The 23206-nt window shown below is 46.7% G+C and overlaps 1 protein-coding gene across 1 annotated transcript; it reads left to right on the forward strand.

Annotated features, from left to right (window-relative positions):
- Positions 1-1404: 1404 nt before the first annotated feature.
- Positions 1405-6120, forward strand: EOMES (eomesodermin). The gene is given in 7 exon segments (XM_083825921.1): positions 1405-1891; positions 1893-2263; positions 2393-2547; positions 2659-2780; positions 3197-3355; positions 3446-3507; positions 4169-6120. Coding segments are annotated over 7 exon segments (2004 nt in total). The 5' UTR covers positions 1405-1492; the 3' UTR covers positions 4905-6120.
- Positions 6121-23206: the final 17086 nt, after the last annotated feature.

The following is a 23206-nucleotide window of genomic DNA, read 5'->3' on the forward strand; positions in this document are numbered from 1 at the left end:
GCTGGAAGGAAACATGAATTCGTTAGGGAAACTTCATCCCAGATGTATTTCGTACCGAAGTGGAAAGCTCCCCTTTTAGCGGGACGGCCACGGTTTTCCTGCCCCCTGCGGGGGCTGAAGGCACCGCGGGCAGCCTGAGCATCATCGGGAGGTTTTCTGCCTTTCTCCCTTAAACGCGAGGTTAGCCAAATTTTGGAGGAAAAACCGCAGCAGCCTTCAGCAGCGACCAGCACCTGTTTCTAACCGTAGCCGGTCTGTGATCCTGGAAAATTCGCTCCCGTACACCCTGCACAGAAGCATCGCCAAATCTCCTTCCGTGCCGGAGCGCCGGGCTTCCCCGGCACTATTTCGATGTCTTCCTCGGACGCCAAACCGGGAAAACGCTGTCCCGGAGCGAACGGGGGGCTGGGGGCGGCGGGGGGGGTCAGTGCCGGCCGTCACCAGCCACCCCCCCCGGGCACCCCGCAGGTGGCGCGGCGGGGACCGCTTTCCCCGGGGCCGCCTCTCGGTTGGGATCCGGAGGGCGCAGATGAAGCCCCGAACCCCCAAATTCGGCTGGGTACCGCCGTGCGGGCTGCATCCGGAGCAAGATCCGCGTCCCTCTGCGGAGCCGCTCCGGTTGCTAGCTGCGGATTGCGGCAGCTCGATGCGGAGCGGCTCCGCCGGCGGGTCCCGCCGTCCCGCAACGAAATCCTGGCCGCTCTTTGGGGCCGCCCTCAAATTCGGCCCCGAGGAGGAGGCATTGGGGTTGCAGTGATCCCTGCGATGCGGCCGGCTGCGGGGAGAGGGGCTGCGGGGCTGGAGCTGCCAAGTCCTTGGTGCGGGCTCTGCCCGTTCCGCAAAACCAGGCGGGCATCCAAATCTTCCCTAATTCCCGTTCCCTCCCCCGCTGGGGCAGTCGTTCCCATCCGGGGAAAAGCGAGGCACGGACCACTCCCGCATTTCGGGCTCTGGCACCCGCCTGAATCCCCGGCCTGCCTTCCCGGAGCGCGGTGCCGAAGGGGAAAGCGGGCTGCGGGGAACCGGCCGCCGGCCTCCCGAGCACCGGCAGCTTCCCACCGAGACACCCCGGTAAGGTGCAGCGTGCCTCCCGGTGACACGGTGCTGCCCGGGGAGGGCACCGGGGGACGGCTGGGCTCGCCTGGCCCTTCTTTTTTAGGGGACCGCCGGCTCCCGGAGCGTGATGCCGGCAGCCGGCTGCGGGGAGGACGGGGAGGGAACGGGGGGGGGGGGGGGTGTCGGGGACGCGCACCCCAGAGTCACAGGTGACTTGTTCCAATTAGTAGCTGTCTAATTAAATTAGTGTCACCCGGCCCAGCCAATGGGCCGGCGGGGGCGGGGGAGGCGGCGACGAGGCATGCCCCTCCCCGGCTGCCCGAGGAGCGGGGTATAAACGGCCCGGGCCCGGCCCGGCGCATCGCTGCGCGGCCGCGGGTCGGGGTCGGCAGCGGGCTGTGGGCAGGGGGCTGCTGGGCACCGCCGCCCGCCGGGGATGCAGCTGGGCGAGCCCCTGCTGGCTGCAGCGGGGGGAGGACCCCTGCCGGGAGCCCCCTTTTACCCTTTGGAGGGCGGCGGGCGAAGCGCTGGAGGAGGAGGAAGCAGCAGCAGCAGCACCACCACCACCCGCGGGCCGCCCCGCCCGGGCTCCCCGCCTCGCCTGGAGCTCGACAAGGCGGCCAAGAAGTTCGGGGGGGCCCCGGCCATGCTGGGCGAGGCGGAGGGGGGCGAGCAGCCCTTCGCCGCCCCCAAAGCGGACGGCCGCAAAGCCACCCCCTGCGGGGAGGAGGAGCTGCCCCCGGCCGCAGCGGCAGCAGCAGCCCGCTACTCGCTGGACAGCCTGAGCCCCGAGCGCTACTACCTGCAGTCCCCCGGGCCCCCGGGGGGCGAGCTGGGGGGGGCCCTGCGCCCTTTTCCCCTACCCTCCTGGGGCGCAGCACGGCGCCGTCTACCAGCCCCCCGGCGGGCCGCCCCGGTACCCCTACGGCTCCGTGCTGTCCCCCGGCGGATTCACCGGAGCCGTGTGCCCCCCCGGGGGCCGGCCGCAGTTCGGCGGCGGAGGGGGGTACCAGTACGGGCAGGGGGCGGCCCCTGGGGGGCTCTACGGGCCCTACCCGGCGGCGGGGGGCTCCTGCGGGGGGCTCGGGGCTCTGGGGGTGCCGGCAGCCGGGCCCGGGCTGCGGGCGCAAGTCTTCCTCTGCAACCGGCCCCTGTGGCTCAAGTTCCACCGGCACCAGACGGAGATGATCATCACCAAGCAGGGCCGGTAAGAGGCCGAGGCGGGGCGGGGAGGGGGCGCGGGGGTCCCACCGGGGTGGGATGCTGTCCGGTCCCCAGCCGGCGGTGCGGTGCTTTTCCCGTCCCGCACGCAGCATGGTGTTGGTCCCCTCCGCAGGAGGATGTTCCCTTTCCTGAGCTTCAACATCACCGGGCTCAACCCCACCGCGCACTACAACGTCTTCGTGGAGGTGGTGCTGGCAGACCCCAACCACTGGCGCTTCCAGGGGGGCAAGTGGGTGACTTGCGGCAAAGCTGACAACAACATGCAAGGTAAGGGCGGCTCTCCCCGCCCGGCTTCCCACAGAGATCCCCCTGCTTCCCATCCCTTTGGCAGGGCTCCTCTCCCCTCCGGCTGCCCGTTGATGTGGGGCTTTTCCCTAGGCAACAAGGTGTACGTCCACCCCGAGTCGCCCAACACCGGGGCGCACTGGATGCGGCAGGAGATCTCCTTCGGGAAGCTGAAGCTGACGAACAACAAAGGTGCCAACAACAACAACGCGCAGGTAAATGGCGGCGGGGACACCGGGCTCTTGGGGCTTTCCAGCCTGTCGAACCGCTAGGTCAGTGTCCTTGTCATTTGTTCCCTTCTTAACGGGCTGTAAATCTGCTTTTCTAGTTGTCTTCCTAAGGAGAAGCGATGTCAGAAGTGACTACGTGAATTTCTTTGTCTTTAAGCGATATGTCTTCAGCCTAGAGTTTTTCAAAAAGTACAGCTGATAGCTCTCGACTTCCTGCATTTACAGAACTTAGCATATTAGTAACCTCGCGGAACAGAGGGCTGCCCGCTGTGAATCCTCTCCTGCTAACAACGAAAATGTCTCCCTTCCCAAATCAGAGGATTAAAAGGACTTTTATTGCCTGTAAGCGGTAATGTTGTTGCAGTTTGACTTAGTATTGTCTCTTCCGCGGTTCCTTTCAGATGATCGTACTGCAGTCTCTACACAAGTACCAGCCTCGGCTCCACATTGTGGAAGTGACTGAAGATGGGGTCGAAGATCTGAACGATTCTTCAAAGACTCAGACGTTCATTTTCCCTGAAACGCAGTTCATAGCAGTTACAGCATATCAAAACACTGATGTAAGCACGGGTGCATAAAACTATAGGTATAAAATTGGATGTTCTGGGTTCAGCATGTCATTTTTACCGGGTTCTGCTCTTGCTTTTTAGATTACACAACTCAAAATTGATCACAATCCTTTTGCAAAGGGCTTCAGGGACAACTATGACTCGTAAGTACATGTCTGCCTTGCAGCTGTTTCTGTCCAGGAGGCGTAATTCTGCTGTCAAATACTTGTGTCTAAAGAGAAAAAGAGAAGCTCTTTAATACTTCGTTTCTTCAGAAGTAGTTATACTTCTACTAGCAGCTCTGCTGGCTCATGCACTCATTTTATGAGATGTTAAATGTCTGTCTTAGACATATGTCTATTTGAAGAGTTGATGCATTGCCTTGACTGCATTTTACAGCAGGCTGCTGGATTTTGGTTAAATACACGAGCAGGAGCTAGCTGGCTTGAAAGCTGGCAGCAGTGTGTTAGCAGTATCTGTACAGGATAGGTGACTTCAAAGTGTAAGCAAGACTTGCCTAGTCATCCATTTCTGTCACGTCTCTCTGAAAAGCTGTACGTATTCAAGTCTAGCTTCTGAAAGGGCTGCGTTTCACTTAAAATTGATTGGTTGGCAGAGAACAGTGTATACTGGTAATAGCAATACTATAAACTTTATCCTGGTCTAGGAAAAGCAACCTGAACTTGTAAAAGTGATGAAAATGAACTTCCAGATCAACTTGATTGTAGTCCTAGCTAAGAAACGACTTAGTTTCTTCTTGTTATTTTTTAATACCATATGTGGAATTGTAGGAACAACTCTCAGTATTTCTCTTTTATGTTGTAGCATGTACACAGCCTCAGAAAATGACAGATTAACTCCATCTCCCACGGATTCTCCTAGATCCCACCAGATCGTCCCTGGTGCCCGCTACAGCGTGCAACCGTTCTTCCAAGAACAGTTTGTCAACAACCTGCCCCCAGCCAGGTTTTACAACGGTGAGAGAACCGTACCTCAGACAAATGGCTTGCTTTCCCCGCAACAGAGCGAAGAGGTGGCCAGCCCTCCTCAGCGGTGGTTTGTTACTCCTGTACAGCAGCCTAGTGCCAACAAGCTGGACATGAACTCCTACGAGACGGAGTATTCTCCTAGCACCTTGCTCCCTTATGGCATTAAATCCCTCCCTCTTCAGACATCCCATGCTCTGGGATACTACCCTGACCCAACATTTCCATCCATGGCTGGCTGGGGGAGCAGGGGCTCCTACCAGAGGAAAATGACCACAGGATTACCTTGGACCTCCAGAACAAGTCCTCCAGGCTTCTCTGAAGACCAGCTTTCCAAGGAGAAGGTGAAAGAAGAAATTGGCTCGTCCTGGATAGAGACTCCACCCTCCATAAAGTCTCTAGATTCAAATGATTCTGGGGTCTACACGGGTGCTTGTAAGAGAAGACGGCTCTCCCCTAGCACTTCAAGCAATGAGAATTCCCCATCCATGAAATGTGAGGACATTAATGCTGAGGACTATAACAAAGACACTTCAAAAGGCATGGGCTACTATGCGTTCTATACTAGTTCTTAAAGCATCCTTTTACTCCAGTTGGCTGTTTTATTTTCAGGGTGGCCTTTTTTTTTTGCATTACAATTGCCAAAAAGACTCTTGCCTTCCACCTTAAATTGTTGTGTGCAATTCTAAAGAAGGTGCCAAAGCTTTTTGACTGTTGCAGGTAACTAAGTAGGGAAAAAACAAATTATGATACAATTTTCTCCTTTTAGAAGCCTTCTAGAAGGAGCCGCATGTGGAAGCTGGAGCCTAGATTTTTTTACAAGATGGCTTATTTATTGGAGACACTAAAGTGTACAGTTTGGCTTGGCTCAGAGGCCTGATCAAATCTATGCACTGCTGAGCAAGGAAACAGGGTTGGATCCCAAATTTCACTGTCTTCCCTGCCTGCCCCTCTGATTAAAAAGGGGGCTGGGCTGTGGGGGGCTGCACAGATGCTACATTCTGCTTTAGAGCAAGCTGGTTTCTTCAACCCTTGTATGCAGCACAATTGGCTGAGTTGAATGTTGCTCAGCTGAGGCTTTCTTTGGCAGAAGATGGTTTAAAAAATAAGGCCTGTTTGCCAGGCAGGATTTTTTAACTCAAAGGTCTTGTTGCTAGCAATGGTGTTTTAATGACCAAATCTGACTTTTCTTTGTCCAGAACTTGCATAAGAACATGCCTCCATCCCAAAAGCCTAACCTTTACTGAGGTGGCAAAAAAAAAAAATCGAAAGTGTACAGTTGTGTTTTGTCTAGGTACACTGTAGCATATTGTGGAATAATGTATAAATAGTTGACCTATAGTTGTTCAGTCAGAAGGACCTCCGGTGGTGCTTTGAAGTTCAAAAGGCATTTTTTGGTTAATCAAACTTAGCATATGGAGCATTGCAAAGACCATTAACAGATTTCTATTTGCGTGTATGTAAAGTGATTTTCAGCTGCCCTGTATCAAACTGGAAGTGATGTAACTTACCCACTTTCTTGCCTATAGTTTCAGCCATTTTAAATTCATCAACCCTAGAGCACTGGCACACGAACTTCTCCCCGTGAAACTTGGTTCTGTTTTTTATGTACATAGTAGTAATTTTTAATAAATATGGTGCTGCCAGGGATGAGTGGGGTTTGCTCTCTGCTTCTTTGCCTCTTTTGGGCATCCCAGCTGGGGGGGAGGAGGGAGCCCAAGCCTGCGGCTGCTGCATCCCTAAGGAGTGGGAACTGAGATGCCTCTAGACTTAAACATCATCTTTTTAAAGTTTTTCCTTGTTCTGTTCAGATAGATGCTGCTAGTTGTATTAGGTTTTACTGTTTTTTTTTTTCCTCCCTGTAAATCTCGTACTCTGCCCCCGTTCTGTTCTGTTTCCCTCCCCCAAAGCTCTGCGCTTCCCCCCACGTTTGCTCCCCAGCCCCAGGGCCCTTCTTCCCCCGGAGCTGCGGGGGGCGAGGTGTGAGCTCTGCCCCCGCCTCTTCCCGGAACGCGTTAAGAAACTCCCCCGCACCCTTATCGGGGGAGAAAGCCCCTCCTGGCACAGCCATCGGAGCCCGGCTGCCTCGGCGGCAGCACCTTTCCCGAGGAAATGCAGGCGGTAATGGGATTAAGCTGTTAGCGATGCGCGGCTGCAAACAAAACAACCCCAAGGCTCAGGCCGGGGCCCTCCCCGAAGGAGCTAAAACAGTCGGGGGGTGGGGGGGCGTTTGCAGCGGTTCCCGGCCCGGGGGAAGGCGAGCAGCCGGCTCCCAAGGAGCTTTCCATCACCCCGGGGCCGCGCTGTGCAAGCGCAGCGGAGCCCCGACAGCTCTCCCAGAGACAAGGAGGACCACGTTTGGGATGGGAGGAGACTAGCAGGAATTTGTAGGCGGCTGGGGAATGAGATCTTTTTCTGTTTATTTTCCTTTTTAATTTTTTTTTCCTTTTTCCTTTTTTTTTTTTTTTAATTCCATTTAGGGGTTCCCCTCCCTGTTCTCCTGCCCCCCGTCGAAGCTCGCTGCCGGCCCCGCTCGCCCGGCGCTCCGGAGCACGATGCTGCCGCAGCACGTTATTAAAGGCTGTATATTTTTGCACTGCGCGATTTAAAAAAAAAAAAAAAAAAAAACTTAATACTTGTGAAAAGTCCTCACACTGTTTAATAGAAACATAAGTGCCTGGCTGGCCCCAATTAACACCTTGTGATTATAATGCATTCCTAAAATGGGGTGTCAGACGCCAAATTGTGAATAAAGGTAGCTAATTAATCTTCATAGGATGACACTGATAAACAACTCTATATTTAAATAAAGATCAAGGAACCGGGTGCTTCTTATTTGTTTACATTAGCAGAAGATAAAGTTAACTACCCTTGCACTTCGCTTCGTACCGCGGCAAACAGCAGAGAGCCCCGGCCGGCCCCTGCGGCTCTCTTATCGCGGGCTGGGAGGGCGGGGGCCACCCCAAGGTGCTCGCCCCCTTCCCCTGGACACCCCCAGGAAGGGTGGGGGTGACCCCAAAGTGCTCGCCCCCTTCTCCCGGCCACCCGCGGGACGGGCGCTGGGCGCTGCCGGCCCCGCTCGCACGTCTTCGCCTGGCGGCTTTCAGGCAGAAAGCGCGGCGAGGGGGGATTTAAGTGAAAGAAAAATAAAAAATAAAAGTTATTTGCACCGTGGCGGGCGATGCCGTGCAGTGAGAGGCGAGCTGTGAGTGTGCCCGATGAGGCTGCAGAAATTAAGTTATCGGTTAAGGGAAATCCGGGCTTCGTCGGGTGGTGCTGGCTGGGGTCCTCTTGCTTGTCCCAGGCGGGTGCTGTGGGGTGGGGGGATGCCCTCTTCCCACTTTTCCATACCCATGGAGAGGGCGAAATGCGGTCTTAACCGTTTGAGGCCGTTCCCCGCGATTTAACCATTATCTCGGCTATTTCCCCATTCTTCGAGGGAGAGGTTCCTGGCTCTGCGTGTGCGGCGTTTGTCTCTGGTTTAATCGCATCGGCTCCCGGCGGGTGAACAGCGGCAGCGGGGAGGGGCTCATCCCAGGGCCGGCTGGGATGGAGACGGCTCCTCAGCAAGCAATTTGGTGTTTTTTTCGTTAAAACAGCCCCGCGTGTGCTCTGGCCGCCGCCACGTCGGAGTTAACCGCCCGACTTCCCAACGAAACTTCGTCCCTCGCTGCTCGCCCCGAACTTTTCCGCTGATCTTTCACACCCAGCTGGAAAAACCAAACGACCCCGAGCCCCTTCCCATCCCACGGCCTTTCCCCCCCGGCGGCAGAAAGGACTCCTTCCCCACTGCTCTGCGGGAGGAAGGAGCAGCTATTTTTTTTTTTTTTTGGTGTCTTTTCGACTATTTGATCGAGGTTTTACTTTCAGTCTGAATTTCTTCCACCCAACCCCGTCCTCAACGCCGGCTTTTCATCGCCTGCTCGTTTCTTTCCACCTCCCCCTCGCTGAGGGGGCTTTCCCAGGAAGGGTTTTTTCGGCGGTCCCCCACAGCCGCCGCCGCCGCCTTCCCCTCAGGGACACCTCAGCAAGAGCCGCGCTGAGGCGACCCTGAGGGGAGGGCGGCAGGGGCGGCCGAGGGAGGCGGGGGGTCTACCCTCGATGGGATCTACCCTCCTGCGGTGCCATTGCGCTTCAGAAATGCCCCATCCCGCCGGGGTGAACGGCTTAGGGTGGCGGCGAAGCCGGCGGTGGCAGCTGGGGTGGCCCCGCTCTGGGGAGAAAATGGCGCCGAGGTGGCTGAGGTGAGGGCGACAGGGCCCGCCCGTGCCTCCCTCGTGCCCATCCATCCCATGAAATTGGATTTTGCCACCACCTATGCTTTTTTTTTTTTCCTTCTTCTTTTCCTTTTCTCCCCCCTCTCTACTTTCCAGCATTTCCCCTCTTTACTTTTCTCTCGTAATGTACAACCAATTCTGTCCCCCTCCCCACACAAAGTATCCATAGCTCACTCCCCACCTTCCACAACATCCTTAGCCCTCTTCATAATAATGGTATGGCTAATATAAACATTAATCTAATCCTTATTGGAAGGATTTTAGTTCTTGCTGCATATCACAAATATGTAACCAGAGGAGAATGACATTAGGCTGAAAGTGCGGAGTGCAAAATATGATTTGAATAAAATGATAGGGTGGTATCTAATATTTCCTTTAGGGAGTACTATACTCTGAGCTGTCACAACCGATTGTGTAAATAGACAAGACTGAGGGATGTGATCCTAATCATATTGATGAAACATTCATCTGAAAGACCAAATGCAACCAGAAGGGACTCACTAGAATACAATTAAATCCTAATCTAGGGAGGAAGAATCCTCTGCAGACTTTCCTCTAACCCACCACCTTCTCTTGCCTTTTCATTTTGGAATCAAATAGAAGATGGGATAGAGAGAGCAAATAAAGGAGATAGTGCTAGGCCATTTGCCTGCCTGAACGACTGAGCTAATGCAGGGAGTGCTGGATGGTGAGGAAGTAAATCAGCAGACCCAGCCCCGCGTATAAGAGTAGATAAAGGCCTAACTTTACTCACATGGGTAACTACCTACCTGCAAAGGGTTTCCACATGTGAGTGGTGTTAATTTGGTGCAGGAGGCCTGTGTGTTAGGATGAAAAGTCCTTCTCTGATCGCACATTCGGTCCCAGGCTTGTGAGTAAAACTGTCTGCTGTAAACCATTTAGTTTCTATCTGCAGCAGGGAAATGATTTCTTACTGATAATATTTAGTAGTAAAGGGGTTGTTTTCCCACCTCTACTATTTGGTTCCTGTCAGGCCCTCCTTGCCATGGTCTCAAACTGCCTTCCAGGGCTGGGTAGTGCACAGGGTGAAATGGTCTCTGTGTTTCTGTGTTCCTGACATATAGCAATATCCCCTCAGACCACGGTGGAGATGGATTAACTACTGCTGTATGGGGAACAATGTATTTTGTCCCTTGTTTCTCAAAAAAAAAAAAAAAAAAGGAAATACTCTGAGAAGGTGGTTGAGAAGAAGTTTCTTCTTATGGTACCTATAACAGTATGAAAGCCAGGCTGACTGCTTTTTGTCACTTCTTGCTTTTGGGGAAGGTGTTGAACAGGTGCATTTTCCTAATGCATACCACATTTTGGCTTATACCACTAAAATGAATTCAAACTAAAAATGTCTGAATTCATGTAGTGATGTTTAAAGCTGGAGAAGCAGTCTGTCTTCCTCCTACCACCGTGTAAGTCAGACTTCTTTTGAGTTTTTAAGACCTGAATCTGTTCTGGTGTTTTTAGAGCTTTTTCAAAGTCATATGCTCTTTTATCAGCAAGACGAGGCAAAAAGTGAGGTGAGTTCTTTCAGCCTGGAGTATTCTTCATGCAAGGACATTGTTCAGTTCTCTTTTAGCAGGGCATGATATCTGCAAATGAGGGAAGGATGCATCTAGGGGGTAGGAAGTCAAGTAACAAATATGTAGTAGGAGCTCTGAACTTGCATTGTAAATCCATATTCTCTTCTTCTGAGGTATGAACTCAGCAGTTTTAGAGCTTACATGAAGTCTCTGTGGGAGGTAGGCACCACTAAAGTGGTTGTAATGTAAAGAAGTATCATTTTAGCAGGTTTGGGAATGAGACTTCATGTTAGGGTTCCTCTACATTTTGACTGTATGTACTGGGTACAAAGAAGCAAGTTCAGTTACGGTTGGTTCTAGTTTTCTTACAGCAGTGTAAGGCTTTTGCAGTGTACGTAGGGCATTAATTGTTAAACTCCATGGAATGGTTATGATCACATTTGTCTGTAGAGTAATACAGTCTTTGTAAAATGCTTGACATAAATGCAAATTTCCTTTGAGGAGGAAAACCGTCTTTATTTTTAACCTTGACTATTAGTTTGAGTGATCAGGAAAGACAAGTATACTTAGCTGTCTGATTTTAGGGTCTTAAGTTTTCTTGTTTGCTAAATAGGTAGCTATACTCTGGCTGTTCTCCTGGGGAGAGGAATTCTTGAGAAACTAACTGGTTTGTAATGTGTTGGCACTTGCTTTTTCTTAGTGATAAGTTCCGAACAGCAGAAATGTTATTATTTCAAACACTCTCCTTTCTTTATACTTTTAAATCTTCTGATTACTTCCTACACCAAGTAAGAATATGAGAAAATGATATTCGTGTCACAGTGAAGTTATAGTTTAGGCAAGGAGAGCTCTTAAACTGATTCTTCAGAGGAACTGTCAACACAAGAATTTTAGCATAAATGTTGGAAAAAAAACCCAACTGTTTTTCATACTTGCCTCTTCACAGTGGCAGGTATGTTTGTTTGTTTGTGATTTATGTGATTATTGTTCAGCAAGAGATTTATTTTTGTTAACCATTCTCTTGCTACTTCTTTCAGTGAAGGCAGGATTCTGCTCTGCTGCCTTTAAAATGCAACTCCTTTTTAGGATCATTTGAGAGAAAAGATTAGGTAAATTCCTTGGTGGGGAGGGTGGTGGTGGTGTGGGTCTTTAATTCAGGAGAAAAATGTGGCAGAATCTACGGTTTTGCTCACAGAAAGAGCAACATTTCTGAAGTTTGTGCTAGCAGTGATCTGAATAGCAGATATATCTTCATTATAAAGCTCAGTTTGAAACCTCCAATATATTTCTCTTAAATTATATGTCCATAATACACCTCTGAAGTTGCATGCTGTCAGAATGGGCCAGTGAGTAAGGGTGGTGGCTTGGAAGTGAAAAACGTGGTTATTTTTCAGACAGATCAACTCCCTAATTGGGTTCACTGTGCACCAGCAGAATTGCTTGTGCTGGCACTGAGCACAAAGATGAAACAGAGTAGAAAGTAAGAAAGAAAAGCAAACTTTCTTATTCCTGTTAGGGATGCTGGTGACTTCTTTCACCTGTTTAAGCAGCAATACTTGGGATATTTTTCTCTCTCCCTTTCTTTCTTTTTTCCTTTTACAATAACAGGTCATGGCAACTAATACCTCAATAGTGAAGTCCATATTCAGAGAGGTGACCAGAATAGCTGCCAGTCTTCAAGAGCTTTTAAGGAGCTTGGTATAAGTTCCCTGACTGGAAAGCCAGTCCCCCTGGAGAGGGCCCTCTGATCCAGTGGAGATGCCACAGTGGTATCATCACAGCATTTAAGTAGGTGTGGGATTACAGTGAAGCATGAGTTTACAGCACCTCTCCTACCCCACAATAGCTGTCTGTGTACATGCTTTTACTCCACAGTTTACTACATAGTGCACTTGCTTCTCTTTCATCAGCAGGCCAGTCTGTCTGTTATTACTGAATGGAGAGAGCAAGCACTGGCTCACCAAAGAGAGGAAGAGCTGTGAATCCACACTCTTCTCTTGCTTTTCTTACGTATTTACACCTTCAAACACCGTGATGAGGATAACAGTACAAGTATTTCAGACAGACCTGGAAATACATTGCTATTTCTACCAAGGGACAGTTGGGTCTAGTGCTTTCCTGATATCAGTCATAGGAAGAGAAAGACATTCCCATAGGTATTAGAAAGCACACGCTGTTTTTTGCTATGCTACAAAAGGCAGTAAGCAACCCACAGTATAATGAAATGTGTATAATAGTCTGAATGCAGTTTTAAGCTCAGAAGAAGCATAATTATGATATGGGTACTGTTTTGTGTTTCTGACATACCCATAGAGAATCCTTAGGGAAATGCAACCCCCTGGAAATGGTCTGAAATATTGGGAGTTTCAGGGTAGTGTCTTTGATCAGTAGCTGCAGGAGGGATGCTCTGTTAAAAGCTGCTTTCTGTTTCATATTTGGAGTGACTCCCGAGCAATAAGGAGTGTATTTGACTCTAGGACACAATAGCACACAAAAAATGAACAAGCAAAAAGTATTGGGGTATTTCACCAGAAAGTTCAAACAAATAAACAAACCTCTCAATCAAAGATGGATTGCTCTTAACTGTGGGGTGACGACTGATTTCTACTAGACTGAATTGTGTAGTTTTTTTGTTTTTCCTTTTTGTTTGATAAGTGGCTAAAGTAGTGGGCCGTGTGTCCCTTCTGAGTTTTACTCTGTCTCTTTAGGAGAATACTAGATAAGAGACGGTGACCTTCTGGTGTTTACCAATCTGCCCGAAGAATGGAGATTAAAAATAAAAGAAAACAACCTGGATTCATTACCTCAGTGAAGTATTCTCCAAGCTAGGAGTCGCAGGGAGAGCTAAAGCAGCAACAAAAATGGCAACTTACATTCCTTCACCCCATTCACTTCCATAAAATCTGATCTGCATTATTCTCCAATCTGGTATTAATATTGTTATGCTGAGAAGTGCTAATGGCCGCCCATAACGCTTAAAGGTCACTGAAGTATATAATGAAAACATTCTATAGAAAGACTTGAAGACTGGCCATAACCACACCTAAAGAAATCCTGGTGGAGACTAAGTGGATCAATTCTCTTTTGTCTAACAACTAAAGCTTTCAGTCTCCTCTATGATAAGAGCTATAGAAGTTAATAGTTAGGCCAAAGCATCTTAAGTTTATGGTGCCTCTTTAGTGAACAGTGAAGCTATAGGAGAGGGTTTGAGCTCATTTAAGGTTCCACTAACTGCTGAGAAAAGAGAACGATACTTATCCCCCCTTAGTCTTTCCTTTTTATGCTTGACTTGTGGGTACAGTCTTTCTGTTCTACCAGCTATAGGGCTCATCAGACCATTGTGTGAGTCGATTCATTTCACAGACTTGACAGAAAACCCATCCAGGAGAAAAGGACAATTTTGTCCTGCTGGGTTCATGAGATGAATCACCTCAGCCAAAACCCAGTAAGAGTCAGAGACAGTGCATAGGAGAGGGCAGGATTACATGGCTGGGACTGGTGAGAAGGGAGCTCATGCAACCTCCCTGTCTCTCTCTGCCGTCAAAAAACCCTTAGATTTTGACAATCATCTCTTTAATTTCGTGCAGGTTTAGTGAGAGAGGGGGACTATAGGAAAAGAAGGCAGGACTGGGCTTTGATATAATCTCATGTGCATTTAGTCTTGAAACTGCAGTGTTATCATTCAAAGCGACAAGACTCCATGCTTCAGATCAAAGTTTTCGTTGTTGTTTTGTTTTTCCTCAGGCTGTTGGAATAAAAGTTCCCTTACTGATATTCTGTTCCTTCTTAGTGCCTAGAAAAGCCAGGGTCATGGGGAGAGAATCGCAACTTCACTCACTGTGTCACAGCCGCAAGAAATGCAGGGCGATCAGGCAGAAAGAAGTGACTGAGAACTTAGTATAGATATCACCTGGGGTGTGTGACCTTTCTTGTGCAGGCTGGTGACCTTGCCATTGAGTCACAGTCACCCAGATTTAACTCTGCAGTGATGACACACCTCTCAGGATGGGTTGTCTGAGGCTAATTTGGAAACCCAAGAAGGTATGTATTAACACTTCTTGACTCAGACTCTGCAAGGCTGTTTCTTCAGGTAAAGTAAGCTTGCTCAAGGAATCCACAAGAACGGGTGTGTAATTTGTGGGATTTTGGTATATTTCAAATTTAGGTATATTTCAAATCTCCATTGGGGATTGGGATATAATTAATTGATAGTAAAAGACATTAAGGAAAGACCTGCATTGATGCTTCTACTTTCTCCTCCAAATAATAAGCGTAGACATTCAGGGACAAATACGAAAATCCACTCCTGCCTGTTAAATGGATAAAATCAGTAATGTTGGACAAAAAAATGATGTTGCCAATGCTTTCCAAACACAGCACATACTGCTGTGAGACTTTCCTGTGTAGGGCTGAGGCCTCCCAGAAAAAATACCAAACTTGCTACTGGTTTGCAAGATTAAATTCTAAGCAGCCAATACCCAACTGCAGGAAAGACACTTTATAAGCTGAAGAAGAAAAATTGCAAAAGTGAAATACTGAAATAAATGAACAAGCCATCAGTACTACTTGAGAGAACCCAAACTGTGAACTACATTCTGCAGCAGTGGATTTCAAAGGATGTTATTCAAAAGTAAAAACCATTGAGATTGGTTTACGATTTTAAAAGGCTATATTTTTAATTCCTTCTTACTAATTCTTTAGATACCTTTGTTGGTAGGGAAAGATTGCCTCTGAAATGCATTTTTACTATTTTACTCTGAAGATCTTCATTATTTCTTCCTCTTCTCATTATCATTTCTGTTTTCTGAGATCTTTGTATCTGCCGCTAGGGCATATGTAATCAGAAATGAGTTGACTTGTAAAATATGACTTGCCTGTGAGAAAATCTCTCTCTCTCTCTGGGAGGAAGCTACAACTGAAGAAAACTACAGTCTAGTATGTGAGTAGCAGGTTGTGCTATGAAGAATTATTTGAGAAACTGGAAAGTCATTGTTAAGGACTGACTGATGAAAATACGGCTTGTAGCATGCTGCATAAGCAACATAATGGTTGTTCTCTGTCTTCTCACAGGACACTTGGAAACTCTAACAGTACTTCAGGGGAGAGATGACTACAGAATTCTGTGGTCGTCGTGTAGCCTGTTTAAATAGCTTGCGAATACTTTGTCTTACTTCAAGAAGATGAACATTGCGTCCAGGATCAGGCCATTCTTTAAAAGCGGTGCCACCATTCTTAAAAACAAAACAAAAACAACAAACACTAAAGAAATAAAAATCAGTAATAATCCTCTGTTCTTGACCTGGTCTGGCAAAACTGTTCGTTTAAGAAGTGACACACAACTGTAGCCAGGTCTGGGTAGATTTACAGAGATGTGTCACTATAGGTATATCAGTAGCTATGGATGTATTCTACAGAGACGGGTGAAAGTTGTGTCTGTGTTATGTTTCTGATGCATGCACTGAAGAGGATCTGGACATATCAGGACAGATGTTCTTCCTGATATGAGGTGAAGGTTTTGAGCCTGTTCTCAATCTCAACAGTGGAATCGTGGCCAGAAACAGTCCTAAACTCCAGGCTAAACACAGAACTTCTAAATGAGAATGTCAATAAGCCAAATAATTATCAACAGTTGTGAGCTAGAGGCAAAACTGTATCTTGTTTATGTTTATTGGAGCCCACAGAAGAGTTTGCTTTGGAAGAAAAGGAACAAAATTCAACATTCACATGAGAATGCTTGCAGAAACTTGCAAAATTTCAAAGCATCTGATCTGACTGGAGACAGCAGCTGGGACTAAAGGACTAAGCCCGCTTCAGCTTTCACTTTCTAAGTGCTTTCTTTTTGTATCTGAATTCAAGAGCAATCTGTCCATCCATGCTGGCCTTCTAACATGATTGCTTGACTTCCTGCATGCAAGAATGGGCTGTCTTGTGCTTTGAGGAGGTTGTCCTTGAAGATCACCCAACTCTCATAGGCTTTCCCTCTACCTTCCAAGGTGTTTTTCCATGAGATTCTACTAAAAAGATCTCTGGACGAGCTGAATTCTGCTCTCCTGAAGTGCTATCACTAATTGTACAATTTTTCTTTCTCACTTCTCTCAAAATTCCAGATTCTTATGGCTGCCCTTTATTTCCCGAATGTTTTCTTTCTGTAAAGTCCAGAAGACTTGTCAGTCACCTACATCATGAAGTTACCATCAATGGAGTTCAGAAACCTGGGTTGCTTGTGCCCAGCTATATTACCCCATCTGCAGATTCCATGGTGGTTCTAGTTCCCAGTGAGTACCAGTGCCTACGATCATGAAGCTTGTTCCAGCTTTTGAATGAAGGCTTCTTCTCCTTCCCCTTCTTGATCAGGTCTATAGCAGGCACCTAGAACAATGTCACCCATGTTGGACTGTTCTCTGATCCTTGCCCATAAGGTCTTGACTGCCTCATCGCTTGTTCCCAGCAAAGCTCTGTGTGTTCCAGCCAGCACATTACACTTGTTGAAATCCATGTTTTTCGCCTTTACAGACTGGCTTTCCTAAAGAGTCCATATCCATCCATAGCAGCACTCCAGCCATGTGAGGTATCCCACTGTGATTTTGTAAATCCCTGTCAGATGCCACAAAGCAATCTCTGTTCTGTGGTTGGTTTCAGACCCCAGACACTTGCTTTCTTATTCCTCTGAGATTTACAGTGCTGCTTGTTGGAGCTGCTGCCTTCTCACTCCTTCTTTACCTCCCTGTGTACTCACCCCTTTTTTCAGAGGTCTGTTCCTTTTTCTTGTCTCCTTCATCGTGTAAAGGGTGGCATTAAATGCACTTCAGTCTCTTGTTGCATTAGTTATGTTGTAGAAAAGGAGCTGGGTACCCTAGCAGCCCTTGGATATTCCTTGGCACCTGAGGCAGGCTATCTGGAAGTCCATTTGAGGCCTTAGCACTGCACTACTTCAGGTTCTTAGGCAGAGATGTTTGCTTTCTGGATGTAGTAGTAGATGGAAGTGGTCCTCATGTTGCTTGGCAGTAGGGTCTTGCATGGATGCCCTCTAGCCCTGAGGGGCGGTATTCTCAAGAATGCTTCTGCAGTCATGGCTGAGGCTGGTGTGGGGACATAGTGCTGCCTGCTGAGCAGCAGAGCGCCCAAGGACGTGGACTGAAATGACAGGTTCAGTCATTAACTAGCTGAAAGAGAATGGCGTTAGTGTGGGGGATATACAAGGCAAAGAGAAAACTTGGAGGCCTGGGTCAGTATCGAAGGGATGTCTTCAAGATAGCAGGCACTGCGATTATTGAGAATTGGAGGAGAAAAGGGGTCAGGAAGGCACCAAGTAAAGGCCTGAGCTGACTGAGGAAGGTCAGCTGCAACGCAGGGTGAAGATGTGATAGCCACCAAGCAAAGCCTGCTGGAAGAATGCTGCCTTTCAACACTTACTGAAGAGATTTGGTCAAGCAAAATAGTTTCTTGGAAATGTAGTGGTTTATGTTGTTTGCCTTTTTAAATCCAATGATAAGTGCTGTAAAACCAAACGTATTATTTTGTGGAATTATGTCCACTGTGTTTCCATTTTAGAGGAGAAGTATTGGTACTCACCAGCAAGTCATGCTCAATCCTCAGTCACAGAATTATTGTGTCACAATGTGTGTTTGAGATGGTATGAATTTTGTATGCTATTGTTATTTTGAATAATCAAAGAGCACCTCCAGTATATTATTTTCATCTGCAAAGAAAACTTGCAGAATGCTCTAAGGTTTATAAACTATTACATGTTCACAATCAATGAATTATCCAGTAATATATAGCAAACTAATACTAAGAAAACCTTTTCTTAAACTACTGTTTTGCATTTATATATAAATAAAAAAGTCAACACAAAAATAAAAGGTGCCAGTCTGTCTGATAAATGTGTTTTTTTCCCTATATTGTATTATCCTTACTGAAAATGCCATAGCAGTTTGTACAGAAACGTAGTAGCCTCATACAGAATTTGCTCAAAAATCATGTGTTAATACAATGAATAAAGCAGGAATTGCACTTTTTGTAGAGCTAAAACATTCTGGTATGATGTCTGAGTAGAGTAACTGTGCTGTTGGGATTAAATGGGCTGGATTCTGGCCAAAAGTTTTTCTCTCTGTGTTTTTTTCCAAAAGGACCAGAAATGTTTGAGATGAAATGACTTTGAATGTTTTGTACCACTGTAGATTTTTGTGGCAGAGAGTTCAATTTTATGACCTCAGCCTACAACAGTAAGAGCATATTTAACTTTCATCTGCATGGCAATGCTCACTAGCAACTAGTATCTAGGGTTCCCCGCCAGCTGTTAAGAGTGGTGCTGTAAATTACAGCAAAAGATCCACTGAAATGGGTCAGATGGGGCTGGCTCTGTGGTTCCTGTGTCTGCTTTCCAGTGTGCTTTCAGTGCAATCTTCTGACACTTCTGCAAGTTTCCATTCCAAAGGAGGGATGGTCTGTGCAATTCTCATTCAGCCCTGAAAGTCTGTTGCCTTTTCCTGTAGCTAATGCAAAGCTATTAAGGTGCTGAACAGAGGGTGGCTCATGCCTTACTCAAAGATGGTTCTGAGTAGGTCAGGTACCTTTCCTGCCCAAGCTTCTGATAAAAATGTTTGACATAAATCCCTAAGGCAGGACCTGGGTCTGCAGAGGGTGTTGGGTACAGGGTGTTGAAAAAAAGAACTGACTGCAGCAGAAATCAAGTGGTCAGCACTTCCCAGGGACAGGCCCTTGAGCTCTAGCATTTAAATGCCAAGTCAGAGCTTTTCTCTTGTTGTTGCCACAAAGAGGGGTGCAATCCTGCAGCATGAAGCACAGCCCAGAGTCACATCAGGAGGACACGTGAAGGAGTTGCATGTGTCTTCTCTTTGCTAGCACAGGGTCTTGGTCCCAGCTAAGTACCATTTGGGTACGTCTCCTCTGAACTTGACTTTCTTTCAGCATTTGAGCTGGAAGCTTCTAGAACCATCTAGAACCACTTCTTCTGCAGTGTTTCTCACTGCTGAAGTTGGGCTTACCAGATTCATGTTAAATTATACTCTGTAACCTCTTGATAATAACCTCCAAACGTATTTTTTTATTTTTTTATTTTTTAATTTTTTTTCTTGTAAGGACTACTCTGTCACTCAACACGGGGCATCACTATGAGGGAGTGTTCTCCAGTGTGGAGGAAAGTTTCATGTCACAGCATTGAGTGATACACCAGACTTTTGTAAGCATGTAACCTCAGTTTCCAGTTTCTATGCAGCAACTCCAACAGGGTTTACAGATCTGTTTTCTGGGCTTGCAGCTTCAGTACTTCTGATTGCAAATGTAATACTTTGCTACATCAAAGAGGATGTATTTAATGGTTATGGCCCATCTAGCGCTCTCCTAAGCATGCAAAGGGCATGTACATATAAAGCATAACCACATAACATGCAGTCTTACAGATATAACCTTAAAAAAGGCAAATAAAGGGGTGTGTGGGTAGAAGAAAGACATAGATCCGCTGGAGATCCAAGTTGGAACTTTTCCTGTAGAAGTAGGATACTGGCTGGAATTGGAGACTTTCCAAAGCCAGGGTGCCTTCTGGCTAGATAAGATGGACACTGTCACAAAGGGCCAGGTGTTGCAGTCTGCACGCTGAGTAGCACTAACCCTTGTAAAGAGTCTCACTGAATGCTATTTATTCATGCATCCCTATTGAAGTTAATGTGAGTAGAATATGTTGAATTTGGCCCTAGGTTAGTAACATAAAATTGTAGCTCTTTAAAACGGATCTGAACAGAGACGTACAGCCCAATGCTGCACTGGGCCTGAGAACTCGTTGCTTTGAGGAGGCTTGGGATTTTTGATTTTGCTGTTTTATCTGGGGAGTGGGGACAGTCAGGGAAAGAACAGCGTGACTATTTTTCTTCCAGATCTAATAAGAAAAGCCTGAGAGAGGGCAAAAAGAATTTGCTCCCTTAGATGTTATCTAAGATGCTGCCTTCTTCCTCTAAGAAATAGAGCTTTCATGTGTTATATTACATACGGCCCCCCGAAAAGATGCATATCTTTTGCCTGGGGTGAGCAACTCCTGAGATTTCTGAAGTCAGGCTAGTACATTAACACCTTAGATTTAGGTAGCGCACGGCTACAAGCAAAAGTCTTCGGATGATAGAAGCAAATCAGACACTGCTTTTGTATGTCACGAGGGATTATTCTATTTTAGTGCTATGCCCTTTGGCTTTACAAATGCACCTGTAGTGCTCCTGTGGTTAGTGCAAAGACTCTTGGTAGAATTAATTTACTTTAGTCGTTTTGTCTTTATAAATAGCAAGCGTTAGAACCGGCTATACACAAACAGCTCTTCAAACCTTACGTGTATTCTTTGAAGCAGTTCACGAATAAGGAAGGCTTCTGCACTTTAATGCCAGCACTGAGTTCACCGGTATACTTTTCCTTTCAGAAAAGACAATCTGAGGAAGCAGGAGTAATTTTTGGCTGTATCTGTATTTGTCATATAGAAGATGGGAGATAAATTCTAGGAAGTCTAAAGTCTTTCACCTGTGTGAATCTGAAAAACAAAAGTTATGTCTGATTTAATGTAATCTGCTGTGTTATTTTTATTGGAAAAAATGGCTCTGAGAGCTCATAATGTTTATGTGGTATTGTTGACATATAGTAGCAAGCTGCTAACCATTGTCAGAAGTTTCAGGAACAGAGATACTGGTCTACCAAATACTATGGCAAATAATTGTTGCTTTGAGTCTTTTGCAGAGATGGGGGGAGCTAAACGATTAAGAAGGTTTTAATTTTACCAATATCTCCTATTTCCCATTTATTAGCTACAGAGAAGATTTTTAAAAGATTTTTTCCCCTCAGTTTTAACATTTTTTCCTATTTGTTTTTTAGATGTCATTAAATATGGTATCATGAATCCTGATTTTAGCTAAGCATGCTGGAACTCACTGTGCCTGTTGTAGTCCAAACCTGCTTCACAACAACACCAGAAGACAAATAGGCATAACAGCAAAGAAGAAAGAATAGAAAACAGAGAGGCTGAGATTTGCATTTTGAATAAGTGGCTTTCTAATAATCTTGCTATTATAGGAAAAACAAGTTCAGCATATGAATTTATTAGATGTTGTGATATCTGGCAAATTTCAGTCAATATCAGCTACTTAAGCTGTAGGGTTTTAGCTCCTTTTTTGATCCAAAGTTTCTAGGAGCACTGCATAGAATAGCCTTACTTAAGCCATTTTTTTTTTCTTTTAAGAGGTGTAGGGTGTGGAGAAAGTGAGGCAGAGAAATAAAAGGCATCACAAGAAAGGTGTTAAGAGTAGGAAAATACTAGGAAATTTTGTGCCATAAATGGTGTCAGTATTTGGATGAAGATGGTGGGGAGGCAGCCTGGAGACAGCCTGGTTTGTCGTGCCATCTCTCAGGATCAGTAATGGCATGAGCTCCTCTTTGTCAGGGAGGATCACAGGACCGTGGCATTAGGCCGAGAGTCCATCTTGTCCAATATGTTGTCTCTCAAGCAGCTAATAGCAGAGTATAAGAGCAGGGAGTATAAGAATAGGCTGTGTTATAGATTGATATTCCTCCGAGGGCTTCCGGCAATCAGCTTTAAGGATTTCTTCAGCTATTTCTGAACCGTCATGCTTAGCACTTCCTTGATGTCATTTTATCCTTTAAGTGAACATCATTCCCTGTAGGAACCTCTTTGAGTCCTGCAGCCCAGTGTTGTAATGGTTTGCTTGCAGATATCCCAGCCAGGGATGGGGAGGAACTGTGCTGTCGAGATTTACTCTTTTCAGGACAATTTTTTTAATCATCAGTGATAAATGAAAAGCAGTCCAAAAATGCAAGAAGGACTTTTTTGCTTATTACACATTTTGCTAAGAATGGCCTCCTGTGTGGCTGATAAATGCAATTTTCATTTTTTTTTCTCCTATTCTGTACTCATTGCTAAATAACCTTTGTGTCCACCCAGTGCTTGAGTCTTATCAGAACATAGATACATTTGTGTGTAACAGACTTCTCTTACTTCATTTCTTGGCATGCAAACCTCGGTTAGTTTGGGGTGCTGAGATAGGATTTGATATTTCACATTTTGTTATTTGATGTCCATTATTATAAATGCAATTGAAACTTTTGAGTGAGGAGTCTAAAGTTAGGCAAATGAGGCAGGTATCTTTTAATAGGGGTGGCCTCGTACATTGGGGTATATCGTGCTTTTTACTCCGACCTGAATTATTGGGAATTGTGAATGCTCTGATCCTGAAGAGAAGCCATTTGTTTGGAAAGCAGAAACATGCTTGAAGGTTTACAAGAGGACAGACACCCTGGTAAGGTTTTAATACCCTTCATATTAAAACCAATTGCCCTGTGAATAGCTAGGATGTTTCTGTTTGCCAATATAATTGAAACATTCACATTCCTACAAGTACGGAAGTTTTTTTCTTTAATTGGCATGAACTCTAGGGGATTTTTTTTTTAATAGCTTGTGATAGTTTCCCCGATTTCAACTCCCTGGGCATGCATGCAGGTAAACCATAACTGTCAAATGCTATTCGAGGTTGAAGCCGGGATGAAGCCTGCAATGCAGATTGACCCCAGAGCAGTAGGTCTGTGTGGAGCATGCCAATGCAACACGCCGGCACAGCTCGCTGTGTTTGCTGCCAGCCTGGATGAGAAGGCAAGGACTCAACTCAGGAGAAGAGCTGTTTAAAGCCTGTTTCTGCCCTTCTCAAGCCTGTTTCTGCAGACGACCAGCTCGCTGTGCGGAGGCGCTCGGCTCCGATGCGTGTGGCTACAGTGCCCTCTTGTGCGAGCGAGCGCTGGCGGACAGGGGCTCTTTCGGGAGGTCTCGCCGCTGCTCCTGGCTGCCAGAGAAGGAAGGAAACCAAAGCCGAAATCCTCTTCCTGCTGTGGCTATTTGCAGCTGTGTTTTAGTCACCCATGCGTTGGGTTGCAGAGCTGTTTTGTTCGGTTCCTGTGATGTGATGTGATATGATATCAGTGCAGCCTTTGGGCTTTTACGGCTTAAAATGGGCTTTGCATCCTGCTAGTAGTTTGGCATCCGCTGGAAAATGAACACTTACT

This window comes from Anser anser (genome assembly GCF_964211835.1).
Source record: "Anser anser genome assembly, chromosome: 2".
In the NCBI taxonomy this organism is placed as follows: Eukaryota; Metazoa; Chordata; class Aves; order Anseriformes; family Anatidae; genus Anser; species Anser anser.